The sequence below is a fragment of the Alexandromys fortis genome, unplaced genomic scaffold, assembly GCF_014885135.2.
Source record: "Alexandromys fortis isolate MF-2015 unplaced genomic scaffold, M_Fortis_MF-2015_v1.1 scaffold_23, whole genome shotgun sequence".
Classification (NCBI taxonomy): Eukaryota; Metazoa; Chordata; class Mammalia; order Rodentia; family Cricetidae; genus Alexandromys; species Alexandromys fortis.
This window is the reverse complement of record NW_026067907.1, coordinates 13,807,236-13,832,474: the sequence shown is the minus strand read 5'-3', so window position 1 is coordinate 13,832,474 and position 25,239 is coordinate 13,807,236. Positions and strand designations below refer to the sequence as shown.

Here is a 25,239-nt window from a genome sequence, read left to right as displayed (position 1 = left end):
GAAGGTGAGGCCAGACCGTGTGGCAGCTGGAGCACCTATATATTTATTATATATGAGAACCGTGAGCTCAGAGTTTACCTGGACGAAGATGTAGATTAGGAGGCAGCACAGTGCTCTCAATGGGCTCTCAACCGCCTGCAGGTCTTCTCTGGAGGAGGAGAGGTTGAAGCAGGCTAGCAACGTGTCCAGCCGCCGGGCCTGCACTGCTGGCTCTTGGCTCAGCCACAGAACTTCCAAACTAGGTTTTCGCCCTAAAAAAGACATTCATATAGCATGGTCCCGACAGGCTTCTGGAAGTACAATGAAGAATGATTCATCTCTCCCCTATCTGATTTACGTGGGGCATCAAGGCTTAACTTAATAGAACCAGAGAGCAAATGTGGGTACAGCTTCCTGGTTTCAAAGAAAACAAACCCACAGACAGGGCAGGCGCATACTCGCTGACCTACCCTTTCTAGGACGTAGGTTTGTAGGGAAAGGGGCTTTCACTTACATCCATGCTGGTTTCCATTCAGGGATCTAGTACAGGACGGCAGGCTCTGAGGAACGCCATCTGCCCACCCCTTCAGTTGGCTCTAACCCCTCCAAATTGGTGTTTTTTAACTTTTATGTACCAATGAATCAGTTGCAGAGACTTAGTTGTGCATTTTCTGAGATACACACAGACCTGCTGAGCATGAGATCTGTGGATACAAACCGAGCACAAATCCCTAAAAGGTAATTTTTCGGGGTCCATTTCTATACTATGCAGATACAAAGAAACAATTCCAAGGGTGGGGGGAGGGGTTCTTACTTGTTAAACTTGACAAGGACAGATGCTGTGAATACAGGCGACAAACAGTGAGTCTACACAAATACGGAGGTGCTGGTCTAACAACCTCGGTGGCAGCACCTCTCCCGCAGCTGTGGCTCTCTGCTGGGCACTGACAGAAAACCTGTGCCAAAACTCCAGAGTAACTAGGGTCGAATGTCTCCCATGTTCACCATGAGAACAGAGCAGCTAACCAAATGGTATCAGAAGCCAGTGATTCCAAGGGAATTCTTTGTTTCAAACACGACCATTCACTCTTCCCAGTAGTGAATTTCCCACCATCAGGAGCCAAACAAGGCAGCAAATCACTTGCAGTGCTGAAAAGGCTAAAGTGTTTCATTTACCAAAAGCATTTTTTGTTAATATTTTCTTTGGGAGAAAGAAAATGTAATTGTCACCCAAGAGACTGGTACTAAGAGATCACACTCCAAGGTCACGAAGGGTATCTGAGAATCTGTTGGACATGACTCCCAGCATTTATGAGGGCTGCTGCTGTGAACCTCTGGACTAAGAACCACTTTGTTTTAAATGGTTGAGAGAAAAAGAATACTTCCTAGCACAAGCAAATATAGAAAACCCCAGCATCAATTCAAAGTTCATCGGTTTCAGTGGGAATTCGCTGTGCTCACCTGTGCACATGCTGTCTGTGACTTCTTCCAGTTCGATGACACAAACTCTTACAAGTAAGAGAGAGTCACGGGGCCTACAAAGCCGACCACGTTTACTATGAGACATTAGATGTAAAAGGCTTGCTAACCTCTGATATAAAGGAAATAATGAATGTCTACCACTATAGTTATTCCAAAAGTATTTAGAAAAGCTTTTTCACTATAAAAGTCAGATGTTGCAAATTTTTAAGAAATAAAAAATGTAAGAAAAGCAAAATACCCTACATTCTCCCATGCAGACATTCTATAATTTTAAAACACAGAGATAAGACGGTACGAAGACTGTCCCCTCCACCACAGTGAGTGAAGGGTGAAGTTCCCTAGCTGCTCCAGACAGTAAAGACCATTTCTTCAAGAATATGATACTTCTGGATAAAGAAAAACTTAATGTTAAAAAAAAATTGGAGATTTGCAAAATATATCCAGAATCATAGACACAAGTGGTGACCGAGGGACTCCCTGACTGAACAAGTAGTGACATTTCTCACGCGTGGCCTTCATTTGTTCAGAGACTCAACTCTAAGAGATAGCTTTAGACAGTGAGGTGAAGATTTGAAGCATCTGTTCCACAAAGGAGAGAGTCCTGGGGGCACCCTGTGGGAGAGAGCTGACCAGCATCTATGTCTAATCCTCAGCTACCAACGGCAGTCAACACAGGTCAACAATCGCTCTTTTCATTCCTTGTCAGAGGTTTCTGATCACCCCAGTACTGATGTCTATAATCCAGGTCAGTTTATACGGAGCAGACCCACGTAAAAGATGGCCAACTACGGCCCTGGAAGAACTTGCAGTAAAAAGACTATGCATCAAGTGTAGTGGCGCACACCTTTAATCCCAGCACTTGGGAGGCAGAGTCAGGTACACCTCTGTGAGTTCAAGGTTAGCTTGGTCTACTTAGAGAGATCCTGTCTCAAGAAAAGAAAAAGATCATGCCAGCAAACTGAGATTTAAGAGTGCAAAGACTAAGAGCTGGTATTTAGCTTTCTAGCAGATAGACGCCTAGCATGCAGAAGTCCCTGGGTTTAAATCCCAGCTCTGTAAAAGAAATGTAAAGATTTTACCACAAGATTACTGAAGGTCAAATGGAAAAACAAGAGAACCTAGGAAGGGGTTCTAAGAGGTTTTCATGAAGAAGGGACAGGCGCACACGTGGCTGCTGGGATTAAAGACCTGTATTTGTTTATAGCCAAGTCATTTTAGTTTACAAATTAAGTAAGATATTTACCTCTGTAGGGCAAGTTCTGGCCCCAGGAAATAACCCAGTATCTTTTTATCTCTCCCTGTGAGCTAAGTAGGCCTGCAGACCTGCAGGCCCCAGGCCCCAGAAGTAATTAGCATGTCCCCTTAGTAAACATCTACAGACCCTCAGTATTTCCTTATCTCTTCCTATCAGCTAGGGCTGTCTCCAGACTTGATACTCCAGTTAGAACAATGGCATAGCATCCGACCCTCCCCTGCTGCCTGTTTGCTATATAATGCTCCTGAGAAAAAATAAAGTTGGCAGCTTGATCAGAATACAGACTTGCTGTCCATTCCTCCCCTTCAGGGCCCGGGCTCCCGTTTGTGTCCTGCTGGGTGGGACATGTGGCCTGAATGCTGTTGGAAGAATGCTTCTGGAGCTGCAAGCAGGCAGCAACGAGTACATGCCAAGCTCCTCTTCCTTTCTCATCTTCCCATCCAACCAAGTATCAAGATCAGTCCAGCTAAGAGTCCACCGACAGATGGTGAGATTTCACCTGGTGTTCCCTTTATTTACACAGAAAAGCCTAACACCACATTAGCTGCCTGACAGGCAACTGAAAGAAAAGGGTTATTTCAGCTCACAGTTTCAGAGGATTTCAGAACATCACAATCATGATGGCAGCAGGAGCGGCAGCTACTCACACTGCTACCCATGAGTTGTAGATGCAGGTTATAATCTGAAGCAGGTGAGGCCCACTTTTAGTGACCCACTGCTCCAGGCAGATGTAGGTACCTTCTAAAGTATCCACAGCACCACTATCCCAGGACCAACTGTTGAAAATATGAATGAGCCTGTGGGGCAGTTCAGAGTTAAGTGGAGAATCTTCTGCATGACATCGGCTTCTGAATAATGTAGCACTATGGTGGGTACCAAAGGCCCAACTGGGAACAAGACAGGCCCAGCTCCCTGCAGCAGTGACTAACCAAATGATGACATGAACAGAGCTACAACAGAGCTCCGTGAAGAAGTCAGACGTGAGTGAAGACTGAAGAAATGATCAGCTAGTGTGGAGAGACACTCAGAGATGGGAAAGAAAGTGCAAGTGGGCACGAAGGGAAGCTGTGACCACATGCATGACAGAGGACCCGGCTGAAATGGGAGCTGACGGGAAACATCAAAGGGGAATGGGGTGGGCAGGCCAATCCTAAGAGAAGCTGAGTGGTAGTCCCTACACCAGAAAACAGGGGCGTCCATTGCAAAGAGTGAGTCTGAAGTGGGGCCTCACAGGCACCAGCACAGACCCAGAACTGTGGGCAGCAGTGCACGGGAATGGACTGCTTCTCTGGCTCCTAGTCCTCCAATGCTGTGGACACAGGGTGACAGTCGGACACAGTGGTGACAGAGGGACACAGGGTGACAGAGGGACACAGGGGTGACAGAGGGACACAGGGGTGACAGAGGGACACAGGGTGACAGAGGGACACAGGGGTGACAGAGGGACACAGGGGTGACAGAGGGACACAGGGGGACAGAGGGACACAGGGGTGACAGAGGGACACAGGGGTGACAGAGGGACACAGGGGTGACAGTCGGACACAGGGGTGACAGTCGGACACAGGGGTGACAGCTGGACACAGGGGCGACAGATGGACACAGTGGTGACAGTTTTATTACCATCAGTTAATAAAGAAGCTGTTTTGGCCAATTTTAGGAGAGTAAATCCAGGTAGGAAATCTGAACAGAGATAGAGTAGGTAGAGTCAAGTAGGCGCCATGAACATTTACTGGTAAGCCACAGCCTTGTGGTGATACACAGATTAGTAGAAATGGGTTAATTTAAGATGTAAGAGTTAGTTAATAAGAAGCCTGAGCTAATAGGCAAAACAGTGTTGTAATTAATAAAGTTTTTGTGACATTATTCGGATCTGGGTGGCTGGGAAATGCACAAGCAGTCTCTGCCTACATAACGTGATCTGTTCAGGATATCAACTAGCATAAGAAAGAACTATATATACTATATACACTCTCATGTGCACACAGACATGCACATGCGGGCACAGTCACAAATGCACAGACACATGCATGCACACGCGCGCGCACACACACACTTTCATTCACATGCACTCAGACTCATTCACACTGTGACACACATAAGCATGCACACTCTCAGATAATCATTCTCTCTCAATTCACACATCTGCACATAGTCTCATCTAGACTCTGAGACTCCTAAATTTCCTGTGCAAGAAATGGGAGCTGAGGTGTTTACAGCCAGAATTCAGAGGCCAGAGTATACACTGTGATCTCCAGGCCTCTGCGAGAGAACATCAGCTCAAAACCTAATCACAAATGTGGTAAAAGTCTATGTGCACAGGTAGACAGCCCTACATCCTTTAGGAAGGATGGAGCCCCAGAAGCCAAGCCAGGGGCGGATGCTTCTGAAACCTGCAAGACACATCTGGGGGTCTACAGTGGGGTTCCCCAGATAAGTACGAGCAATGCTGAGCTTGTGTTTTCACAGCTATAAACACCAATGAACGCACAAGATGCGATGGTAAACATGGAAGGTGTGAAGCCGGCACCTGTGTGTGCTCTTCATATGAAAATCTCCTTATCTATTTCTAAAGTGAGAAATGTAACTAAAGTTAAACAAACAAAAACCTCCAGCAAACAGAACTGTCTGGCTTGTGTCTGCTCAGGATAAGAAACGTGAAGCTAACAGATAAAGAAAAAACAATAAACAAAACCCCTGAATGCTCACATACAAGTGACTCTCATCTGAATATATTTCAATTGGCTATTTCTCATAATAGAAACATCTTCATATATAAATGAAGCAGATTCTACCCACAGCTGGCTAAGCTATCCACGTTCATGTCTGCTTGCTACCCTGCTTCTATCTGGTGAACTCAAAACAGTCACAATGGCTACTAAGAGGTGCCGTGTGAATGGCAACCGCTACCTTATAATACATGCCTATGATACTTCATGGTTTCAAACTGTTTTTAAAGGTAGTCCACAAGCTGCAGGGGCAGGTGACTTCCCACGCGGTCACATACATTCAGGACACAGAAATCCTTCCTGACCTAGGTATATCGTGTCAGGGCAGGAGGAGCTAAAACAAGAGATCAGAATCAGAAAGAGTCAAATACAGCTCTTTCATGAGAGTCTTCAGAGATGCTCTGCTGTGAGCCCATGGTAAGTCAGATGTCCTTGTTTTCTTATGTGCTGAACAACACTGACAGTTATTCAATAGAGCCAACCAACAAAACAAGTGTACTCAGTCAGCTTCTCTGGACTTCTGAGATAAAGGTTAAAATGACTCAAAACATCACTGAGAAGAAATCACCTATTTTCACCTAAAGACTGGCATGGTTATTTCAGACTCAACCCTCGGGATACAAGACTATAAATGAGAGGAGAGTATGGCAGCTCGTGGAGGAGTATATTCACTCCTTGAGCCGGGGAATGACAGTAAATCCCTTCCTGTGCTACAGAAAACCACCTTTCACAATGCATTACCGAGTGGAATACTGTGTGTGCGCGCACACACACACACACACACACACACACACACACACACGGGAATACGGGGAATATGCTCTCTGAATACAGCAGACCAGTGCCTCTGACCACTTGAGCTGCTATAACAAAACACCACACACTGGGCTATAGCAGCAAAACTGTTCCTCAAGAGTCTGGAAGCCTTAGACCAGTGTCTAGGGAAGGCACATTTTCTGGTGCACAGACACTGTGTCCTCAGGAGGGAAAGAGCAAGAGAATGCCCTGCCTGTCCCTTTATAAGGGCACAGCTCCCACCTGATCATCAGCCACTTCCTCAAGGTCCCCACCTGTCTAAAACCACCACATTTCTGCTCGGTTTCAATACGTAAATGTGGAGGACATATTTACTTCTTTTTCTGTTTCCTTGCTGACTAACTTTTAATTCCTTCCCCTTCCTTTTTTCTCCCCTCCCTCCTTTCTGAGCTACCTCCTGTTTACTCCTCTTTGAGACAGTGTCTCACTGTGCACCCCTCCTCCCCTGGACCCTTGCTGAGGATATAGCATATGCCACTACATCCAACTCCCCTTACAAATTTTAAAGGAATCTCTTTTTATTTTTTTCCTGCAACTCTCTACCTCCCCATACTTTGTTGGAAATATCTAATTTCCTTTTTATTCTACTAGCCAAGCAAGCAAACATCACCACATGTACTGTAAGAGGGAACGGCCTTTAGCGAACTACAGAAACGATCCCTGGAAGTGTAGTCTTCAGAGAAAAGAACAGAGAAGGCTCGCTAAAGAGTGGGGTACTGTGAGGAACCAATGCAAGCTACCTCTAAAGAAAAAACTAAAATCTGGGATGAGGACACAACACTCAGGGCTGCAACAAAGTCCCCGTGAGTCCTTCCTGATGACCAGGAGGAGACGGTGGACAGGACCTCACTGTATCACAGGCTTTGTAGGTGAGAATGCTTCCAAAGGCACATCCCAGGTTCCCACCTCCTAAGTTCCCCATAGTACCATCAAATTTTGACTCCATCAATGGATTGAGCCATTGATTAGGTTAGGGCCTTCATGATCCAGTCACAAAAAGCCTATCAGGTGCCTGGAGATAGGGCTAAGTAGGTGAAACACCTACAGAAGCATGAGGACCTGATTTTGGTCCTCTAGAACACACGAACACACACACACACACACACACACACACACACACACACACACAGAGCCAGGGGTGATGTCATGCGTCTGCAATCCCAGGGCTGGGGAGGTGGAACCAGAGCAGGCTCTGTGGCTCACTGATCAGTAAGTCTAGCCAAATCAATGAGTTCCAAGTTCAGTGAGAGACTGACTACCTCTAAAAAATAGAACCAAGCTGGGCAGTGGTGGTACACGCCTTTTATCCCTTTTATCGGAAGGCAGAAGCAGGTGGATCTCTGTGAGTTCCAGGCCAGTCTGGTCTAAAAACAAAATCAAAGTGGACTGAAAGATCCTTAATGGGGACCTATACTCCCAAAGCCTATCAGTTATGAGCTCTTTATCCCTGGAGTCTTTGGGGTATAGGAATTGAAATCTGTATCAGTTAACATGTAATTCTACAAACAGACATCCACAGAGTGTGTTCTTTCTTGAGCTGACACCCTAAGATGGACAGCTGAAGGCTGCACTGTTGTGGAATAGAACATCTGTCTAACTATCTAAACATGGATGCATTTGTGTATGTTGTATTTACTTAGTTGTGTAAAGATGTGTTGCTTTTGTTTTATGCTGCATTTGTTTAAGTACTATGTAAAGATGTGTTGCTGTTTTGCCTTGCCTGCCTAAGGTACCTGATTGGTCAAAGAAAAAGTTGAGTGGCCAATAGCTATACAGAGGAGGAATAGGCAGGTTTAGTGGGCAGAGAGAAACTGGGAGCTGGCCAATCAGTCAGAGGCCAGCCAATGGGGGCTAGCCAGCCAAGGACCAGCCAGTGGGGGAGCAGCCAGCAGGGGCCAGCCAGCCCAGTCAGGCCAGGGGATAGCCAGCCAGGCATGGAGGAAGCAGGAAAGCAGGACATACTGAATGAAAGAAAGGTTAAAACCCTCAAAGCAAAACATAAAGAGAAACAGATTAAACCAAGTTGTAAGAGCTAGTGGGACAAGCCTAAGGTGAGGCCAAGCTTTCACAATGAATAAGAAGTCTCTGTGTCTTTATTTGGGAGCTGCTTGGTCTCCCACAGAAAATGCCAGCTGTGCCGTACATACCTTGGACAGTCACCTGCAGAGGCCGAACAAGGTCTGGGTGCTTCAGGGAGTTCCCAGGGTACACAAACCACTCTTTGACCACTGGGCCGCTGCGGGCTCCATCTGAGTAAAGACAAGGGGTCAGTGGTGCAGGAGGACAGCAAAGCCCCTGCATGCCCATCTGCCTCATGAATGTCTCCTTTCACCCCGCCCCCACGAAAGTGATGATGTCACCAACAGCTATGTTCCTCCAGTCTAACACGGCCCATTTCTTTCATACCGCTTTGCTAAAAAGCAGAAAACAATAAAACCAGAAAAACCTGAGCCAACTGAAAGTTTACAATAATTACTCGCCAAACATGCAGAACTTTTGTTTTTGAAAAGTCTAATGTAAGTTTTGAAAGTGATTTCAAATACTGAGTTCAAGACCAGGAGTGGGCTGGAAAGATGGGTTGGTGGTTAAAAGCACTTGTTCTGCCGGGCAGTGGAGGTGCATGCCTTTAATCCCAGCACTGAGGAAGCAGAGGCAGGTGGATCTCTGTGAGTTCAAGGCCAGCCTGGTCTACAGAATGAGTTCCAGGACAGACTTTAAAGCTACAGAGAAACTCTGTCTCAAAAAACAAACAAAAAAAAGCACTTGTTCTTACAGAGAACTTGGGTTCAATTCCCAGCACTCACATGGCCACTCTCAAACACCTATGACTCCATTTTCAGGGTATCCAACCCCTCTTCTGACCTCCACAGACAGACACCAGGCATATACATGGTGCAAAGATCATACATACAAATATATCTTTGATACATAAAAAAAAAAATAGAGACCAAAAAGGACTCTTCTAACGCAGCAGCTCTTACTAAACATTTTCACAACAGCAGAAGTAGAGGGGGAGCAAAGTGGGAAGGCAGAGTAGGAAGTGCCACACACCACCCTGGGGACTGCCCCACCCACAGTCAACAGGCCTTCCTACATCAGCCGAAGTCATTACAAACGGTCCTCACAGGCATGGTCAGAGTCCTGCCTCCCAGGTGGCTGCAGATTCTGTTGACAATGAACACTAAGTACAAACAAAGCAAAACCAGTCTATACTTCCTGGGGAAGCTCCCCCTGGGACAGCCAGACACCCTAGTGTTCCCAGGAGGCCAGGATTCAAAGGTACTCATGAAGGGTGATAAACACCCCACATAAACTCAGTGTGTGTGGCTGCAGATCCTCTGGCCAAAGGCTGGGAAAGTGTAAGCTGGGCTCTAGTGCTGGCCCCATCCTCCAATCTGCATGCTACATGGATGGGCTCTTCCAGACAGGCAAGCTAATGTGGCCATTGACGCTCACCTACTGATACTAAGAATCCAAATCTCCCACCTGAGCAAGCAATTCAATCATTATGGCTACTTCCTCTAAGAAATGCTAGGAAATGCCAACATTCCAGGAAAGATAAACATACATTCAAAGATACACAGTTACCACCGGATTCACACCAGTGCAGAACAAGTCACTCAGACACTGCTTTGGCCCAGGTAAGGTAGTTTAGAATGAAAATCTGACACTTATACTTAATACTAGCATTAGTGCCCTGGTTTCCATGTTAGCCTAAAGTCACAGATAATGCCATCTTTGGGGGATGCTGGGTGAAGGTTACAGAAATTTTTTGCTGCACCATTATATGAATCTGCATTTCAAATTCAGCAGTACTAGAACATATACAGAAGCCATAAACAATAGCAAAAGTACCGAGTAATGAAAAGCTTTTAGGCTACACAAAAAAAAATGGCCTGGTATTACCTTTAGCTGAAGGTAAAACTGTGCTGGGAAAGACGAACAATACACACACAGAAGGTGGGGGGCTGGGGAGGTGGCTCAGTGGTTAGAACACTGGCTGCCCTTCCAGAGCACCCAGTTTTGATTCCCAGCCCCCACATGGCTGCTCACAACTGTCTGTAAATCCAGTTCAAGAGGATCCAATGCCCTTATCGCCCTCCACAGCCCCCAGGCACATATGTAATGCATATAAAACACCCATATACATTTTTAAAAAGGAGGGGGAGTCCTAAAATTCCAAAAGTATACTGTAAAATAATAAAGTTACTAACAAGTACATTAAATGCAATTAGCCAAAAACATTTCAATTAAAAAGAGAGGTATTAGGTCAGGAGAAATGGTGGCACATACTTGCCATCCCAGAACTGGTGTGTTGTAGATTAAACCCTCTGTACACTGTGAATATATACCACTCTTACTGGCTAACAAAGAACTGACTGGCTGAAAGCCAGGCAGGAAGTGTAGGCGGGACAGTCAAATTGAGAATGCTGGGAGGAAGAGGGTGGAGTCAGTGGAGATGCCAGGAGACAAAGAGGAAGCAAGACATGCTGGAGGACGGGTAAAGCCAGGAGCCACAGGGCAATACACAGATTAATAGAAAAGGGTTAACTTAAGTTGTAAGAGCTAGTTAGTAATAAGCCTGAGCTATTGACCAAGCATTTATAATTGGTTATTCAGGAACAGGTGTTTGGGACAGGAAAACTTCACCTATATTGGTGAAGTTTGAAGGCCTGGAATTTGAAGACTCTGAAACACACAAAGTGGTATTAATCTACCTAACACATTTCTCCCTTACAACTCCTCGTTCATACAACCACCATATTCTCTTCCTGGGAACACATGGCTCTGCTTCCCTGTGTAAGGCATCTGAATGGCTTCCACAGCCTTCACCATGACACTTCTGGTCCTCCTAGGAACTCTTGAATTGTCTTTGTTTTTGTATACCATTTTGCTTTCACAGAAACTGCTATACTCCTCTACCCCGAAAAGAACATTGACTTTTCAATGTGATACTTGTACCCCATCTTTAAATTATGTCAGGTTTATTTTCTTGAAGAAATAATAACAATACTGTTATCTGGAAATAATGGTGTTCAGAGAAATAGACACAGACACCCTTTTGTGAGTTACAACAACCCTACTGTTTAAGGTCTTCTCATTTTTACTGCTCTGGTCATCCATGGTCCCTAGCTACTCACTCTTTCTGCTATGTTCACAACATAAAACACTTTAGAAAAAATGTAAACATATTAGAAAATGCTAAAGGACATCTGTTTATATTTTTAAAAATATTAAATTTTATATAATCGTTTTATGAAAATCTTATTTGCAGGGTATATAGATAGTACCAAAAAAAACCACACCACATAGCAGGAAAGGGTTTTCATTTTGTCAAAAGCACAAATCCTTCTAAGATATATGACATTTCATAGTGACAGTGCAATTCTCACTAATGACTGTGCTAATTGGATAGTAATGTATTGTAGCATTAATCTTTAACAGCATTCTCAAGTACACATTTTACAGACAAAAAAAACCTGTTGCCGGCTTGTCCTTTGAGAACTCTGTTGTACGAGGAGCGGGCTGCTTGTTCTTCCCGGCCACCTGGCTATCTTAATCCCAAAATAATCAGACAGACATTGTATTAATTAAATACTGATTGGCCCATAAGCTCTAGCCTCTTATTGGCTAACTCTCACATATTGATTCAACCCATTTCTAATAATCTGTATTGCCATTTGACTGTGGCTTACCGGCGTGAGTCTAACCAGTGTCCCTCTCGGGCAGGAGAATCATGGTGTCTGCCAAGCTGCCCTTCTTCCCAGCATTCTGTTCTGTATCTAAGTCTGCCCTATCAAAAGGCCAAGGCAGTTTCTTTATTCAACCAATCAAAGCAACACAAATACAGAAGGACCTCCTACTCCAGAACACGGGCCCAGCTGGCGCTCACCTTTCCAGTCCCCAAGCAGAAGTGCGTACACTCGCTGCCGGACGGGGCGGTAGATGAAGGCTTGGCTGGGCAGGGCTTGGTCCAGCTCGTCCTCCAGGGTGTTGCTGCACTCGATCTCCCCGGTGCTCATAATGTTGTACACAAGGTAGCTCTCTGAGTGGACGTGGTGCATCCTGGCAACCTGCTCAAGATTAAACAAACAAACCTTCAAACAGAAACAGTCCATACCAGTAATCAGTTTATCTAAGCTATTCAAGTGAGGAATTGTCGTTCAAACACATGACATCCAGGGGTATTTATGTTTTCTCTCTTTTGTACTAACAAATCCAAAAGTTTATTTGTTACCCTTCTCCTGTGGCCTCCAATCTACCAATCTTACACTTACTGTATTATTATTGTGTCTACTTGAGGTGTCCCCATAAACATGCTCACTTTTCTGTTAGGGTTGTGAGGATGAGCAGTTTCTCCTCTTACCAGCTCCTCATTCAGATGGCCACCATGTTGTCTTCTTCCCTGTGTAATGGCTACCACACCTTCCCCATGACACGCCTGGTCCTTTATCTCTGTGTACACCACTTTGCTCTCATGGGAACTGCAATACTCGTCTCAGGGGACACCACTGTCTCAGTAGCCCTTCTCTTCCACCTTGTGCTACAGAAGCACAAATCCCTCGCCCTTCTGAGCACGGTTTCCTAACCTCCCACTTCCAAACCCTCCTGAGCTTACCTCAATCACGACCTACCTTCTCTACAAACCCATTCCTCCTTCCCACCTACAACTAACCACCCTTTGCTCATGGGACTCAACTCTAACTTCTCAGATAAAACACCTTGGTGTTTAGAAGCTGTCTGTATTGTTTGTTCAACTTTCCTCCCTCTCTCCATTTTTTCTTATGTTCCATTGATCCTGGCTTCAATAATTGAATTTGTCCTTTGCACATTACATGGCAGGCCATAAGATGTGATTTAAACTCTATTTTCTCATTAAATATGCAGTTTAGATCAAAGGTCTATAATCACCTACATGTAGACTTTTTTCTCTATAGAGAAAATAAGATAATAAAGTCTAGGCTCTGTCAACAATATTATTCAAAATTTTAAATCCAAAGTGTCTACCAAAAACATTTAAAATGTTTTATTACAACTTGGGCTATCAATTTTCAGATCTAAGTTATATGCACCTAACTAGAACCAGTTATATAGATTCACCGTTGAGACCTGAGTCTGAATCACCCTACTCAATGATTTATTCATAACACAAGTTTTATTTAAAAAGCCGCTGACCACTGTGCAGTTTAAATGAGCAGGTACACAGACTGTGCTTAACCAGGCTGCCTGCTTACAGTGTCAGTAAACACCAAATGTTTACTCTGGGCTATTCAACTACCTGTTCTTTTTCCTAGACACTTGACATAATGCTTATTTTACTGCTATATTTATTTAAACCAAGGCAATCCTACTACCAGATTTTAGTTGTTTTTGTTTGTGACTGTAATTTAATTACAAAGTTTCTCTTTTCTCTTCCCTCCCTCCCAAACCTCCATATACCCCTCCCCACTTGTCTTCAATATAAGGCCTCATTTTTCATTAACTTCTATTGTATTCTTATATGTATGTTTTCTGGGAGACAGTTTGGCACTGGACAACCAATTGGTGTGTTCTTCTTTGAAAATGAGAAGCTCGGAAGGTGGAGAGATGGCTCAGTGATTCAGAGCATTGACAGCTGACTTTTTTGTTTATTTGTTTTTGTTATTGAGATAGGGTCTCTCTACATAGCCCTGGCTGTGCTGGAATTTACTCTGTAGACCATGCTGGCCTCAAATTTACATAGGTCATGGGATTAAATGCATGTGCCAACATCCCCAGCCTTTAATTCAAAGGAATTTATATTTTTTTTTTACAAATTTGCCTAGGAAATAATAATGAATTACATATTTTTCCAATAAATTGCTAATTTTGGCAACTGTGTATACTCTGAGATATAACCCCTCCTGAAGGTGTCATGTTTCCAGTTATGTACTTAGGATTCTTAAATCAGTCACACTAATACCACCTGCATGCTGTTTCTGCCTTGCCTGCTGTGTCCTGTAGCTATCCAGTACAATGAGAAGCACACAGTGTTCAATCTGATTTCTAGACTTCTGACAGAGGCGTGCACCTGTAGTTGTGGCCATGCCTGCCACCTGCCACTGCTCCACATCGAGCCTTTCCACCAAAGTTTTATTTAGCAACATGTGGTTAAACCATGCAAACTGAATTCTAGATGCCTGTTAGACAGGTTTGCAAGACTTCACTACAAGGCAACATAATTAAGTCCATCATTAAAGATAACACAAGATCTACCACATTGGTAGATTATTTGCCTTTGCCTGTGAGGTTTTTTGACCCCTCTTCCCTACTGTCCCTTTGCAGATCTTACCTATACCTTTGCTGTAGCAACTGTCCCTAATCACCAAAGATGCACACGGCCCAAACCCTATTCAAAACAAACAAAGATCTTTAATACATATTTTATACCTCGACATATGCAGCTTACATGGTTTCACTTCCTACCTCCTACCACCCCTGCTCAAACTCCACTCTCCACAAATCTCTCTTGTGCCTTTATGTCTGTTTATTTTATGACCCCCCATGATTAAGCAGGGCCATGTGCGAGACTGGGATCAGAGCTGGCAGAGACCACGCCCTATTTCTTGACCTTATAGGATTCACATTCTTGGTCACTTTCCCCTCTTGGAAGGGAAACAGGCTCACCTATTCTCTCTCTCGGTGGAGTATTTAAGCCTTCATCCTACATATTCTTCTACTGAAGGCTTCTGATTGTCTCTTTCCTCCTGGGAATGGAACTTCGGGTCCATGTCTCACTGTGTGCACATGTCAAAGGGGCTACACTACACTGCTCTACAGTGGAATTCAGTTCATCACCTTCCTGCACGTGGCCCTTCACCTCTCTTACGAGGATGACTCCTACGGCTATGTAGACACATTTACTATTACTTTCACTTCGCAGACAGGTGCAAATCACAGCAGCACATGCCTGCAAGCCTAGCACTTGGGAGGCTCAGGTAGAAAGATCGAGAATTCTAACAGAAATAAGTCATGATCACTTCTGAACCCAAGTTCTTTTCCATATTTTTTCTTTGCACTGAAAACATAAATTCAAATCTTGACATCAGATCTTTATGTATTTTTCTTGGTCAGGGTTTAGATCTAAGGCCTGACTAAGTGTATACTGCTCCACTGCTGAGCCACACCCCATCTGATAGCAGACCTTTGGATCGCAGAGCTGCCACCAACCGCCTCAAGGCAGGGTATTTTAACATTAGTTCTTAAACCAGGGTGAGAAACCCCCAAACCAAAACTATGATGGAGCTGCTTCTCCATCCGATATTCCGGATTCTAGCCCATTCGCCCGGGGGTTTCTTACCTGAGATTTTGCAGTAGTGAGTTCAAATTCATTCTTTAGAGTATATAACCAGGGTTTCAAAAGCAAACATCCAATCCCATCACATATCATGTAAAAATGTACAAAACTACTTCACTAGGTACCGAAACCAAGCACTAAGTGTTTTCCTAATGAATGAGGTTCCTTGTGTGGTCTAACCTAGGCTGTCAGACCATCCCACCTGCAGGGACCGGAGGGACCCAGGCTGCGAGCTTGGAGAGAGGCAGAAGGGCCTTCACAAACTGACCCTGAGTCACAGAGAACACATACAGGACACAGACAGCAGCAATGAAAGACAGAGACTGAGCAGGGACAAACTAGACAGAAGAGAGCCGAGTGGCTGCAGAATCCGTAACCAAGCCACTGTGACCTCCCTCTGGGACACCTCAAATGAATGGCACACATGCGACCAGGAGGAGCAGCTAATGGGGTACTATTCACTTCTGTGCTCCTGGACCTCCTGACTACACTTCATCTCTAAGTGTGCAGCAAAGATGAATGTGAACCTGAGCTTGAGGTCAGATCCAGAGGCTCCATCCTGGCCTCATGATGTCATGGGCTTTGGGCACCTCTGCCCTCAGGTCAGAAGGGAGCCAAGAGCCTCCATCTCCACAGACCCGAGTGAATGTGAGCACTGCTTTCAACAAACAAGAACCCTTATGGACCGAGAAATCTGAGGAGAATCTTTACAGCTATACGCATTAGAAGTGGCATTTTTACATCCAATCTTCATAATAAACCCAAGTGAGGTTAAGCGAGGTCAGACTTACCAGGTGCTGACCAGGGCCAACCTTCCTGCCACACCACATCCAATTTACTCCTCTCCAGATGCCCGCACTTAGCTGAAGGTCCCCCTCACCCTTTCTAGGAAGCACTAGCAATACTTTCAAGTGCAAGCAATCATCTTGTTATCTTAAAGTCTCCACATTTATTGGTCCTATGATTCTCTTAACCGATGTGAGAGTCTACACTTTGCTGGAATTATTGTAAATTGCTGTTAGTTCACCTGCCACAAGCCCTGCAACAGAAAAGGTTTTTTTAAAGAAGGAGACAGACTTGTGGCAGGGATGAAGGAAGTCATTTACCTGACCAGTATTTAAAGAAAAGCTATTAAAAGATAGCATGAGAGGCGTAACCTGCTTCAGGATTACCAGTACACAAGAAAGACAATGATCACAGATTCCAACTGAAGCACACAGACCAGCGGGTCTTTAACAGAAGCTGTAACAAGACAGGTTGGTAAGCATTAATGGGAGAGAGTTTGTGGCCGCTGGCCACGGGTAGACAATGTGATGACCAGGTAACCAAAGGAGGAGGAGAACCAGTGTGGCACAACGTCGGACAGGCAGAAGAAAGACACCACTATTTCTTGGCTACACGTGTTTTGTTACAAGATAATAAAGAATTAAAGAAAACACAAGATAAGGGGCTTTATTTCTTCACACAGCATGACAAATGAACTACAAAGGGAAAAGTCTGCTCAGGGGGATTTCTTGACAATTAAGATAGCAATTTCCACAAGCGATAGCTGGAACTAGGGAAAGGAAGCTGGAAGAAATGGATACTGCACACACTGAAAACTCATTTAACAGATATAACAAGACCGAGAAAGACTGGTTATGAAAAGTGAGAAAGCCAAACATGGTGGTGTGTGACTTTAATCCTAGAGCCTGGAAGACAGAGGCAGGTGGATTTCTGTGAGTTCAAAGCCAGCCTGGTCTACACAGTTAGTTCCAGGACAGCCAGGGCTATCAAAGTGAGACAGAATTCCTAGATCTGGAGCTTGAACGGTGGTAATGCAATGTAGTACTCAAAGCTGTGGATAAAATCATCCTTGGTTCTCAGCATGCAATCTTCGGACATTCTTGTGGACATCCACCTTATTAGTACACCCGAGGTAACAGGACTGGAGATAGCGCTCAAGGGTGAGACAAGCTTAGGAAGAGTGAAGCCATGACGGTGGAGCAGGGGATGACTAGAAAAGGACCTATTTTATAGGACTGTTTTAAAAGTCAGCTGAGCAAAGATAAACCCTGTGACTAGCACGGACCTTGCATAGATTGAATAATGACTGTCCACCAAAGAGAACTCTTCAAAGCCTACAGAATGTTAACCTGGAATCAGCTCAGACTCCTGGCATTTAACTACTTTTACTGTATGATCACACTCTACCTTTTCCAAGTTTCCCTCTCCCCAAGCTCTAGGCTCTTGCCCGGATAGTTTACCAGTATGACTCAAAGTGACTTATTTCATCACTTCTCACAATGCCACATTTGATCTACTCAAAGCAAAGTCGTCCTCCTGAAGGCCTGACTTCACTGGGAAACCTCTTTATACCTTAACCCACGGCATCCCTCCTTAGAATTCCAACAGCTCTTTCCCAGCAGATCTAAGAGACAATATGACTTCATGTATATAGTGACATCCTCCTAACTAGACTCAAGGTTTCTCGTCTGGATCTTCCTACAGTCCTGTGCAGATAATCAATAAACTCTCATGGGCAAACCCATTGGTAGGCAAACTTTCAAATAGGACACTGCAGCTGAAGGTGGGGGAAGCCCGTCCACGTACCTTTAAGATTTCGGAGTCAGAATCCATGGTTACCTGTTTTATTTCAGGCTCCATATCCATGGCATCTTCTTGTTTAACTTCAGGGGGTGTACACATGAGTACTTCTGAATTATATTCAGCCCCTGTTTCTGAAGGTAATTTTTGCTTGACCTCTGGGTATGTATATATGGAAACTTCTTGTTTGGATTCAGGATCTGTGCACATGGAAGCTTCTTGGTTGGATTCGGGATCTGTATACATGGAAGCTTCTTGTTTGGATTCGGGATCTGTGCACATGGAAGCTTCTTGGTTGGATTCGGGATCTGTACACATGGGAACTTCTTGCATGGACTCAGGATTAGTACGTGCGGGAACTTCTTGTTTGGATTCAGGATCTAAACACATAGGAACTTCTTGCTTCAATTCAGGGCTCACCACTTGCTTCTCTGTTATTATGCCTTTGGGTTTTTGAACTAACCATGGAGATGTTTGCCCTGGCAAGAGATATGCTGCTACCCCTTTATAAAAAAGAGCTTTGTTTGGCCCCAAGGGTAACATGTCTTCTATCTTTTTCTCACCCTGATACAAGTGGAGAACTCTGGAGATGTAGTCCGAGACAGCTAAGATAATATTCCCCTTTTTGCCAGCATTCTCTTTCACAGAAGCGTAGGAGGACAGGCACTTGTACCGAAAGCTTTCGAACATGCCCTCCGGGGTGATGTCGTTGCCGAGCAGACAGGCTAGAAGAGGGAGGTCCGCCACATGGAGGCCGAGACTCTCACAGAGTTTCTCACGGCACAGCATGACGGTTTCCAGAGTCTCCAGGCAGAGATCGCCGATTGAAAAGTAGGGACAAGTGTCATAAATTAAGTAATCGGTGTCTTCCCCCAGGATCCCAAGACAGTTGTGCAGGAGACCATAAGAAGCCACTTCATAGTCTGCCTCCTGTAAGGAACAGAAAGTTTCCTGGCCCAGTGACTTCAGAGCGAACCGTGTAAATATGGCCAGCCCGGAGGGAATGAAGAACATGTTTCTGCCTGGCTGCTCTCGCTTTGACTTGATATAGTGGAAAATCTTGGATATCTCTCTGTTGTTCTTAAGTCTTCTCTTTACCCATTCATCTCTCTTACCCGGCTCCACCATGCCATCGAAGAAGAATATCAACTTGATGCCGGCAGACGTGAAGGCTGTGACAAAATCTCTCAAAGCAGAAAAGTATTCTCGCCACTGGCCACCACAGATCCAAGACTCCGGCGTGTACCAGTATCGGAGGCAGCACATGGCATCCACCACGATGGTAGGGGTACACCCAGGGTACTTGGTTCGGTGGTTCTCTGCCAGCTCTTGGATATTTACTACAGTACATATATGTGGGCAGGTACTTCCCACAAAACCCTGCAAACCTCTCACCCCCATAATTGGTTTTATGAATCTGAAAAAAAAGGAAAAAGAAATCCATAATTAGTAACTATGGCATTATTTCCAGACATGTGACACCCATCAAAGGACACAGACAATATTTAATCTTCTAAAAGAAACAAAGGGAGTTTCTAATTGTAATGTTGTTTCTGGTTTTGTTGTTTGTTTGTTTTGGGGGGTTAGTTCCATATGTGACCTAGCCTACTTGCCAGGAGTCATAAGACATAAAGGCACTAAATAAAAGTAAAATTATTACTCAAGGTTTTCTGAAGGATTGGCTTAAGGGGCTGAGCTCCCTTCTAGTTGACCAGGCATGTGGTGGGTCTGTGATCTCAGTGTGTCTGATGGAGGCCGACGAGAAGGAGGCATGCCTGAGGATATACTTTGGAAATGTCAGGTACGGATACTATCTCTGTGCTGGCACACACATTTAACACAGGCGTCAAAACACTTCAAAGTATGCAGGTAAACCCGTCAAGTACCCTCGATAACGGCGTGAAAAAGAAGCTGCATAAAAATGTATGGTGTTAAATAGTTGCATCATTTGAGATAATGAATATGAAAGAAATGAAATCTAGATGATACAATGTAGATTAAGGGTCAGAACTCAAAATGTAAGAAAGTACCACCAGAGTAAGACGTACTTACACACATCCTTATATATAAATGAAAGACATTCTTCAGACAGACAAGTCCATCAATAGTAGAAAAAATTCCACAAGAAATCTTGCATCTTAATGGTATATTTTTCCTATTTTTTTGTTTAAACATGGCATCAAGCCACTAAGTCCTTTGATAAAATATTAACAATAACAAATCCTTAATATACAAAAAGCAACACAGAATAATGCCTCTTGAAGACCTGGGACAGAGAGACGATCTCAGCTTAGTGTACCTACCAGCCAGGCAGAGTTGGGTATACATGTATGCGCGCGCGCACGCGCACACACACACACACACACACACACACACACACACACACACATCAAGGATTTATCCCCACACTGGAATGACAGCATCTGAGCTACAGCAGTAGGTCTACTGAACCCGGTGACAATGATTATCTCAACTATCAGGGTATTTCTTTGACCCCTGGATCTGTCCCCACATTCAGGAAGGCTGTACTCTGCTGTTGTGGCCACGTTAGTAGTTCTGGGTCCACCCATGGAGGTAAATGTCCTGCCACTGAGTTACATCTCAACCCCTGACAACTTACGTTCATTTCTGGAAAAGGGTGGTTTTTGCTTTAATATCATCCAGCACAGTGTGCAGAAGACAAGGTTTTGTGAAAGAAATATATGCAGACAACAGTCAGAAGAGACAGATTTCACAAACCCTAGACCATTGGTCTGCCCCTAGCTCTGGATGAAGAAGGCCTCTCACAGTTTACTGGGGATGAATAGACAGATCTAGGCCTTACCCATTCAGAGACCACATCTCTGTGTAGTGAGAAAATGCCCCTTCTCACCTGCTCTTCACTGGGCGCTAGGACACAAGAGACTCATCCATTAAGACACAAGTAACAGCCACATGGTCCATGGCCGGCATCACTCATAACGCAGAAAACAACACACGTGCAGACAGAGTGAGAGGAACAACTGACGTCCACTGCCAGTAAGTGGGAGTTTTGTTGTTCCTCGTTTGTTACGAGTGCTTTCTACTAAAGCAGCTAAGACAACAATGAGTTCCTTGAAATATTATCCTTATTTTCCTGGACGCCGGGCTCAGCACACTGCTTTGGTTCTAGTCACATGTTTCTGCTCGTTCCTTAGCCTATGATGGAAAGCCTGCTGTTTAACAGGGCAGGCACCGCTTCAGTCCTTCCTAGCTTTCCCATTGGGCATTTCTCACACTGTGTGCCACAGACTACCTGGGGAAAGCGACATCTCACACACACTCACACACACACACAAACATATACACACATACACAGATATATACATATATACACATACATAGACATATAAACATGCATACACATACAGACATACAAACATACATACACATCAACACACACAGAAACACACACACATACAAAGATATATACGTATACACATACATACACACACATACATACACATACACACATCAACACAGACGCACACACTTAGAAAAAGGAATGGGGACCTATGGCATTAGCATACATCTTTTGACATTTAAAGGTTTGTTAACTGTTAAATATTCGTAGAACCCAATTCCTTCCTGAAAGGAAGAAGAAAGACTCAGTAAGCTCCCCAGTCTCAACATCCACAAGGACCTGTCCCAAAGTTACAAAAGCAGTAACTGCTCAGGGGAAGACACTTTTCAAACAGCCCAGGTGCCTACAAGTTGTGGAGCGAGTTCCACGGATGCAGTTTTCCTGAGTCCTTACTCGTGCTGGACTGGGCCTTCGGTCACCCATGTTCTGTAAGGAACCTCAGTAAGTATAGTTCCTTACGCTAGCTTAGCTGGAATCTGTCTTTTGATCTGTTGTCGGTGGCCTACCTGGGGTGGACAGGCATTTGCTTACACTTCTTCAGAAAGTGTCTCACACACAACACACAGATAGTACATTTTAATATAAAGCATCAGGAAAAAAAACACAGAAAGCTATGGATATTGTTTAACTTATTGTTGTTTTTCCTTATTGTTAAAAGCATGTGAGGAGGATCTTAGTTTCCTAAAGAAGTTATTACAGGATGACTGGAGAAAAAAAAAACAAGTATAGAAATAAACGGGGGAAATTTTACAGCTATATACTGGGAAAGTGTTCTCAGGTACATAAGCGGTACATAAATGTGGAGGCGAGGAGAGCCCACTCCTACTTACTAGACAGAAGTACCATGGCTCAAAATACAGTCTGAGACGCTCTGAGAATCACTACCAATAGGGTGGGCCTTTTGAGACAGTGACATCACTGTCTGTCACACCACAACACACTCCATAATGTCTCTGATATGTTAGGACCAATGCCTATCTGAAAAAATAAATGAATCAAACCAAGGGCAGGTGTATAAAGTGAGCAGAAGATCCCACTCACAGTTTAGATTCCCATAACAGCCAAAGAGAGAAAAGTAGAGAAATAATGTCTGATAATAAAATAAAAAATATTTATACTTGGCATTAAGTTATATAACAACAGTCGATAGCATTGTGTGGAATATATTCTTTTTATCAAGGTGGGGTCAACTGAGAAATTAAATTAATCTGATACCTGCAATACAGAAGTTACAATGTTCTACCCAATGACCAATCCCTACCTTCAAAAAAATCAATTTTTTTTTGCTTTGAACGCAGAGGCAATGGGGAGGGAAAGAAAAGAACAAGAATGTTTGCAAAGCAGCAAGAGGAGGCAAATTCCAATTTGTAAGCGGCCTACGGTATACAGTTTAAAGATACTACTTCTTTTTTTTAAGAATGCCAATTATGAACAGAGTTATTGCGTTCCCAGTGCCTTGGAAGCTGCCCATGTAAGCAAAGAGACCCAAATCCTGAATTCGTGAACTTTTCATTATCAGGTCTATAAATATTCCCAGATTCCAGTTTGGAGATAGACAGACTCTGAAAACTGAAAACAAATGACCTCAAATGTTATCCATTTATAAGACTTCTCGGGCCAAAGATGTTCACAGATACCAACGTTTGGAAGATTGGCTGAACAGAATTTTTTTTTTTTCTTTTAAACTGGGAGGATGGCAAGAGAAATACGCGTCTGTTGGTGGTGCATTGCAAAAACGGCTAAGGAAAGGGTAGCCAGGGCTCCCACGCTATAATGACGTCAGTCAAGGTCAGGGAATACCCACTAATGGACGGAAGACGGGGAAAACAGTGAGGGGCTTCTTGAAGGACGTGGTCGTGGGTAACAGGTCTGAGAGCTTATCTAGAAAAAGCCTAAACCTAAAGGATGACCCCCTCCCTAGAGGAAGGAACGCAAAACAGCTGAGGCCCAGCCCCTCCTCCTCGCCATCACCTCGCGCCCACAGCTCCCCTACCGCGGGTTTGCAGGTACCAGCTCCTCCTTCCCCGAGCCTGAGACTTTACCTCGCGGGTCCTCAGCGAGCAGCGGCTGGGTTCGGGAAGAACCTCCTCCCTGCTCCACCTGCAGGATGGCGACTGCCTGGCCCCTCCTCCCAGACCGCACCAGCCAGGGGTGCAGGAGCAGACAGGGCAGAGCAGTCGGGGCGAAGGGCGCGGAGGGGCGTGGACTGGATGCTGGGAGGAGCCCCGGGCTGGGGAGGTGCGACAGCCGGGACCGAGGGCCGATTGCCCCAGCACGGCCTACCTAGAGGATCACTGCAGTAACCGCAGATGCGTCAACGAGATTTCAGATCCGCAGTCTCCTGCATGCTCACTTCCGCTTCCGCAATATGCACTTCCGCCCGCAGATGTGCCTTGCTGGACGAGGTGAAGCTTGAGCTTACGTAACCGGGAGTAGAGGGACGGTGGGACGAAAGGGATGTAGTACGCAGGCGCCGGAGAGGGCTGCGAGGTGGGTGGTGCCCAGGGAAGAGGGAAGCGTCAACCCGTTACCCAGCAACCGGGGACTAGCCACGGAGGCCCGCCCACCCCTGGGTAACCCGACTGCGCGCTGGGTGGATTTGTCCCAAAGACTGCATCTTCAGGATCCAGTGGTTGCCAGCATCAGCACCCTTTTCCTGCTCCCGCAGTGCATGCAGACAGGTCGCGGAGAATACTGGCTAGACCACAACCTGTATCCCTTCTAATAGTAGGAGGCTGTGAGGATACTGGTCTGGTCTTGAATTTTCCTGGAAATACCAGTACTGAAGGACGGCGCAGCTTGGACACCCGAGCGAGGGCTGAGGGTCCATTAACAGAGTGGTCCCAGGCAATGATGCCCGTCAGTTTATTGGGGGAGAGTTTAGGGTGGCCAGCCTTGTGGTGTGGGCCACCTTCGGGCTGGCTGGAATAGGCAAAATGTGTCCCTTTGTGTCGGTAGCCACCAGTTGAGAACCCTTGGATCTCAAGGTTACTTTCGCTTTAATAGCTGTTGAGTCAACACATCCAGCTGCGTGTGTGTTAGCTTTATGGTGTCCGGGTTTTCAGCTCACGGATGCTTCCTCAGCAGCCAGAGATAGCAACTCAGTGACTTTCGGGACTCCAGCAGTAGCTCAGCTTGCAGTTTTTCCAGTCTGAGCATTCTGTTTTTTTTTTTTTTTTTTTTTTTTTACCTTATGCGCTTTCTGTTCTTCTCTATATCATACTTTCCCAACACTTCCGCCCTTCACAGTCTGAGCTCTCCCTGGTCTCTATGACAGCCCTCTTCTGCAGGGTGCTGTGCCCTGAGCTAGCAGCTCTGGACCCATCTGTTCATGCAACCAACACAGTCCACCCTACTCATGATACAAGAGTACAAGTAGACCTTAAAACCACCTGGAGTGCCGGGCGGTGGTGGTGGTGCACTCCTTTAATCCCAGCACTCTGGAGGCAGAGGCAGGCAGATCTTTGAGTTTATGCTAACCTGGTCTACAAGAGCTAGTTCCAGGACAGGCTCCAAAGCTACAGAGAAACCCTGTCTTGAAAACAAAACAAACACCTGGAGTTTGACAGCACAGGGCCAGCTTGCAGTAAAGACATCTCCTGTATACTATCATGAGGTCTGGAGTAACTGAGTAGGGTCATCTAAGAGTCACTTCAAGGTGTCATGTCAAAGCAGAGTTTCCTAAGCCAATGCTACT

The 25,239-nt window shown here is 45.0% G+C and overlaps 1 protein-coding gene across 4 annotated transcripts in view; it reads right to left on the bottom strand.

Moving 5' to 3' along the window:
- The window catches only part of Fam120b (family with sequence similarity 120 member B), a 45,102-nt gene extending 21,143 nt beyond the window's left edge, over positions 1-23,959 (bottom strand). For 2 of the 4 annotated variants that reach the window (XM_050135700.1, XM_050135697.1), the window contains exons 1-5: positions 23,585-23,893; positions 18,167-19,577; positions 12,152-12,332; positions 8,406-8,507; positions 79-251 (exon numbers count right to left, since the gene is read on the bottom strand). In XM_050135700.1, the coding sequence (XP_049991657.1) occupies positions 79-251; positions 8,406-8,507; positions 12,152-12,332; positions 18,167-19,561 (1,851 nt within the window). In that variant the 5' untranslated portion in view covers positions 19,562-19,577; positions 23,585-23,893. Of the gene's footprint in view, positions 1-78; positions 252-8,405; positions 8,508-12,151; positions 12,333-18,166; positions 19,578-23,584 lie in introns of all 4 variants that reach the window. The other 2 variants (XM_050135698.1, XM_050135699.1) reach the window with 2 other exon arrangements.
- Positions 23,960-25,239: the final 1,280 nt, after the last annotated feature.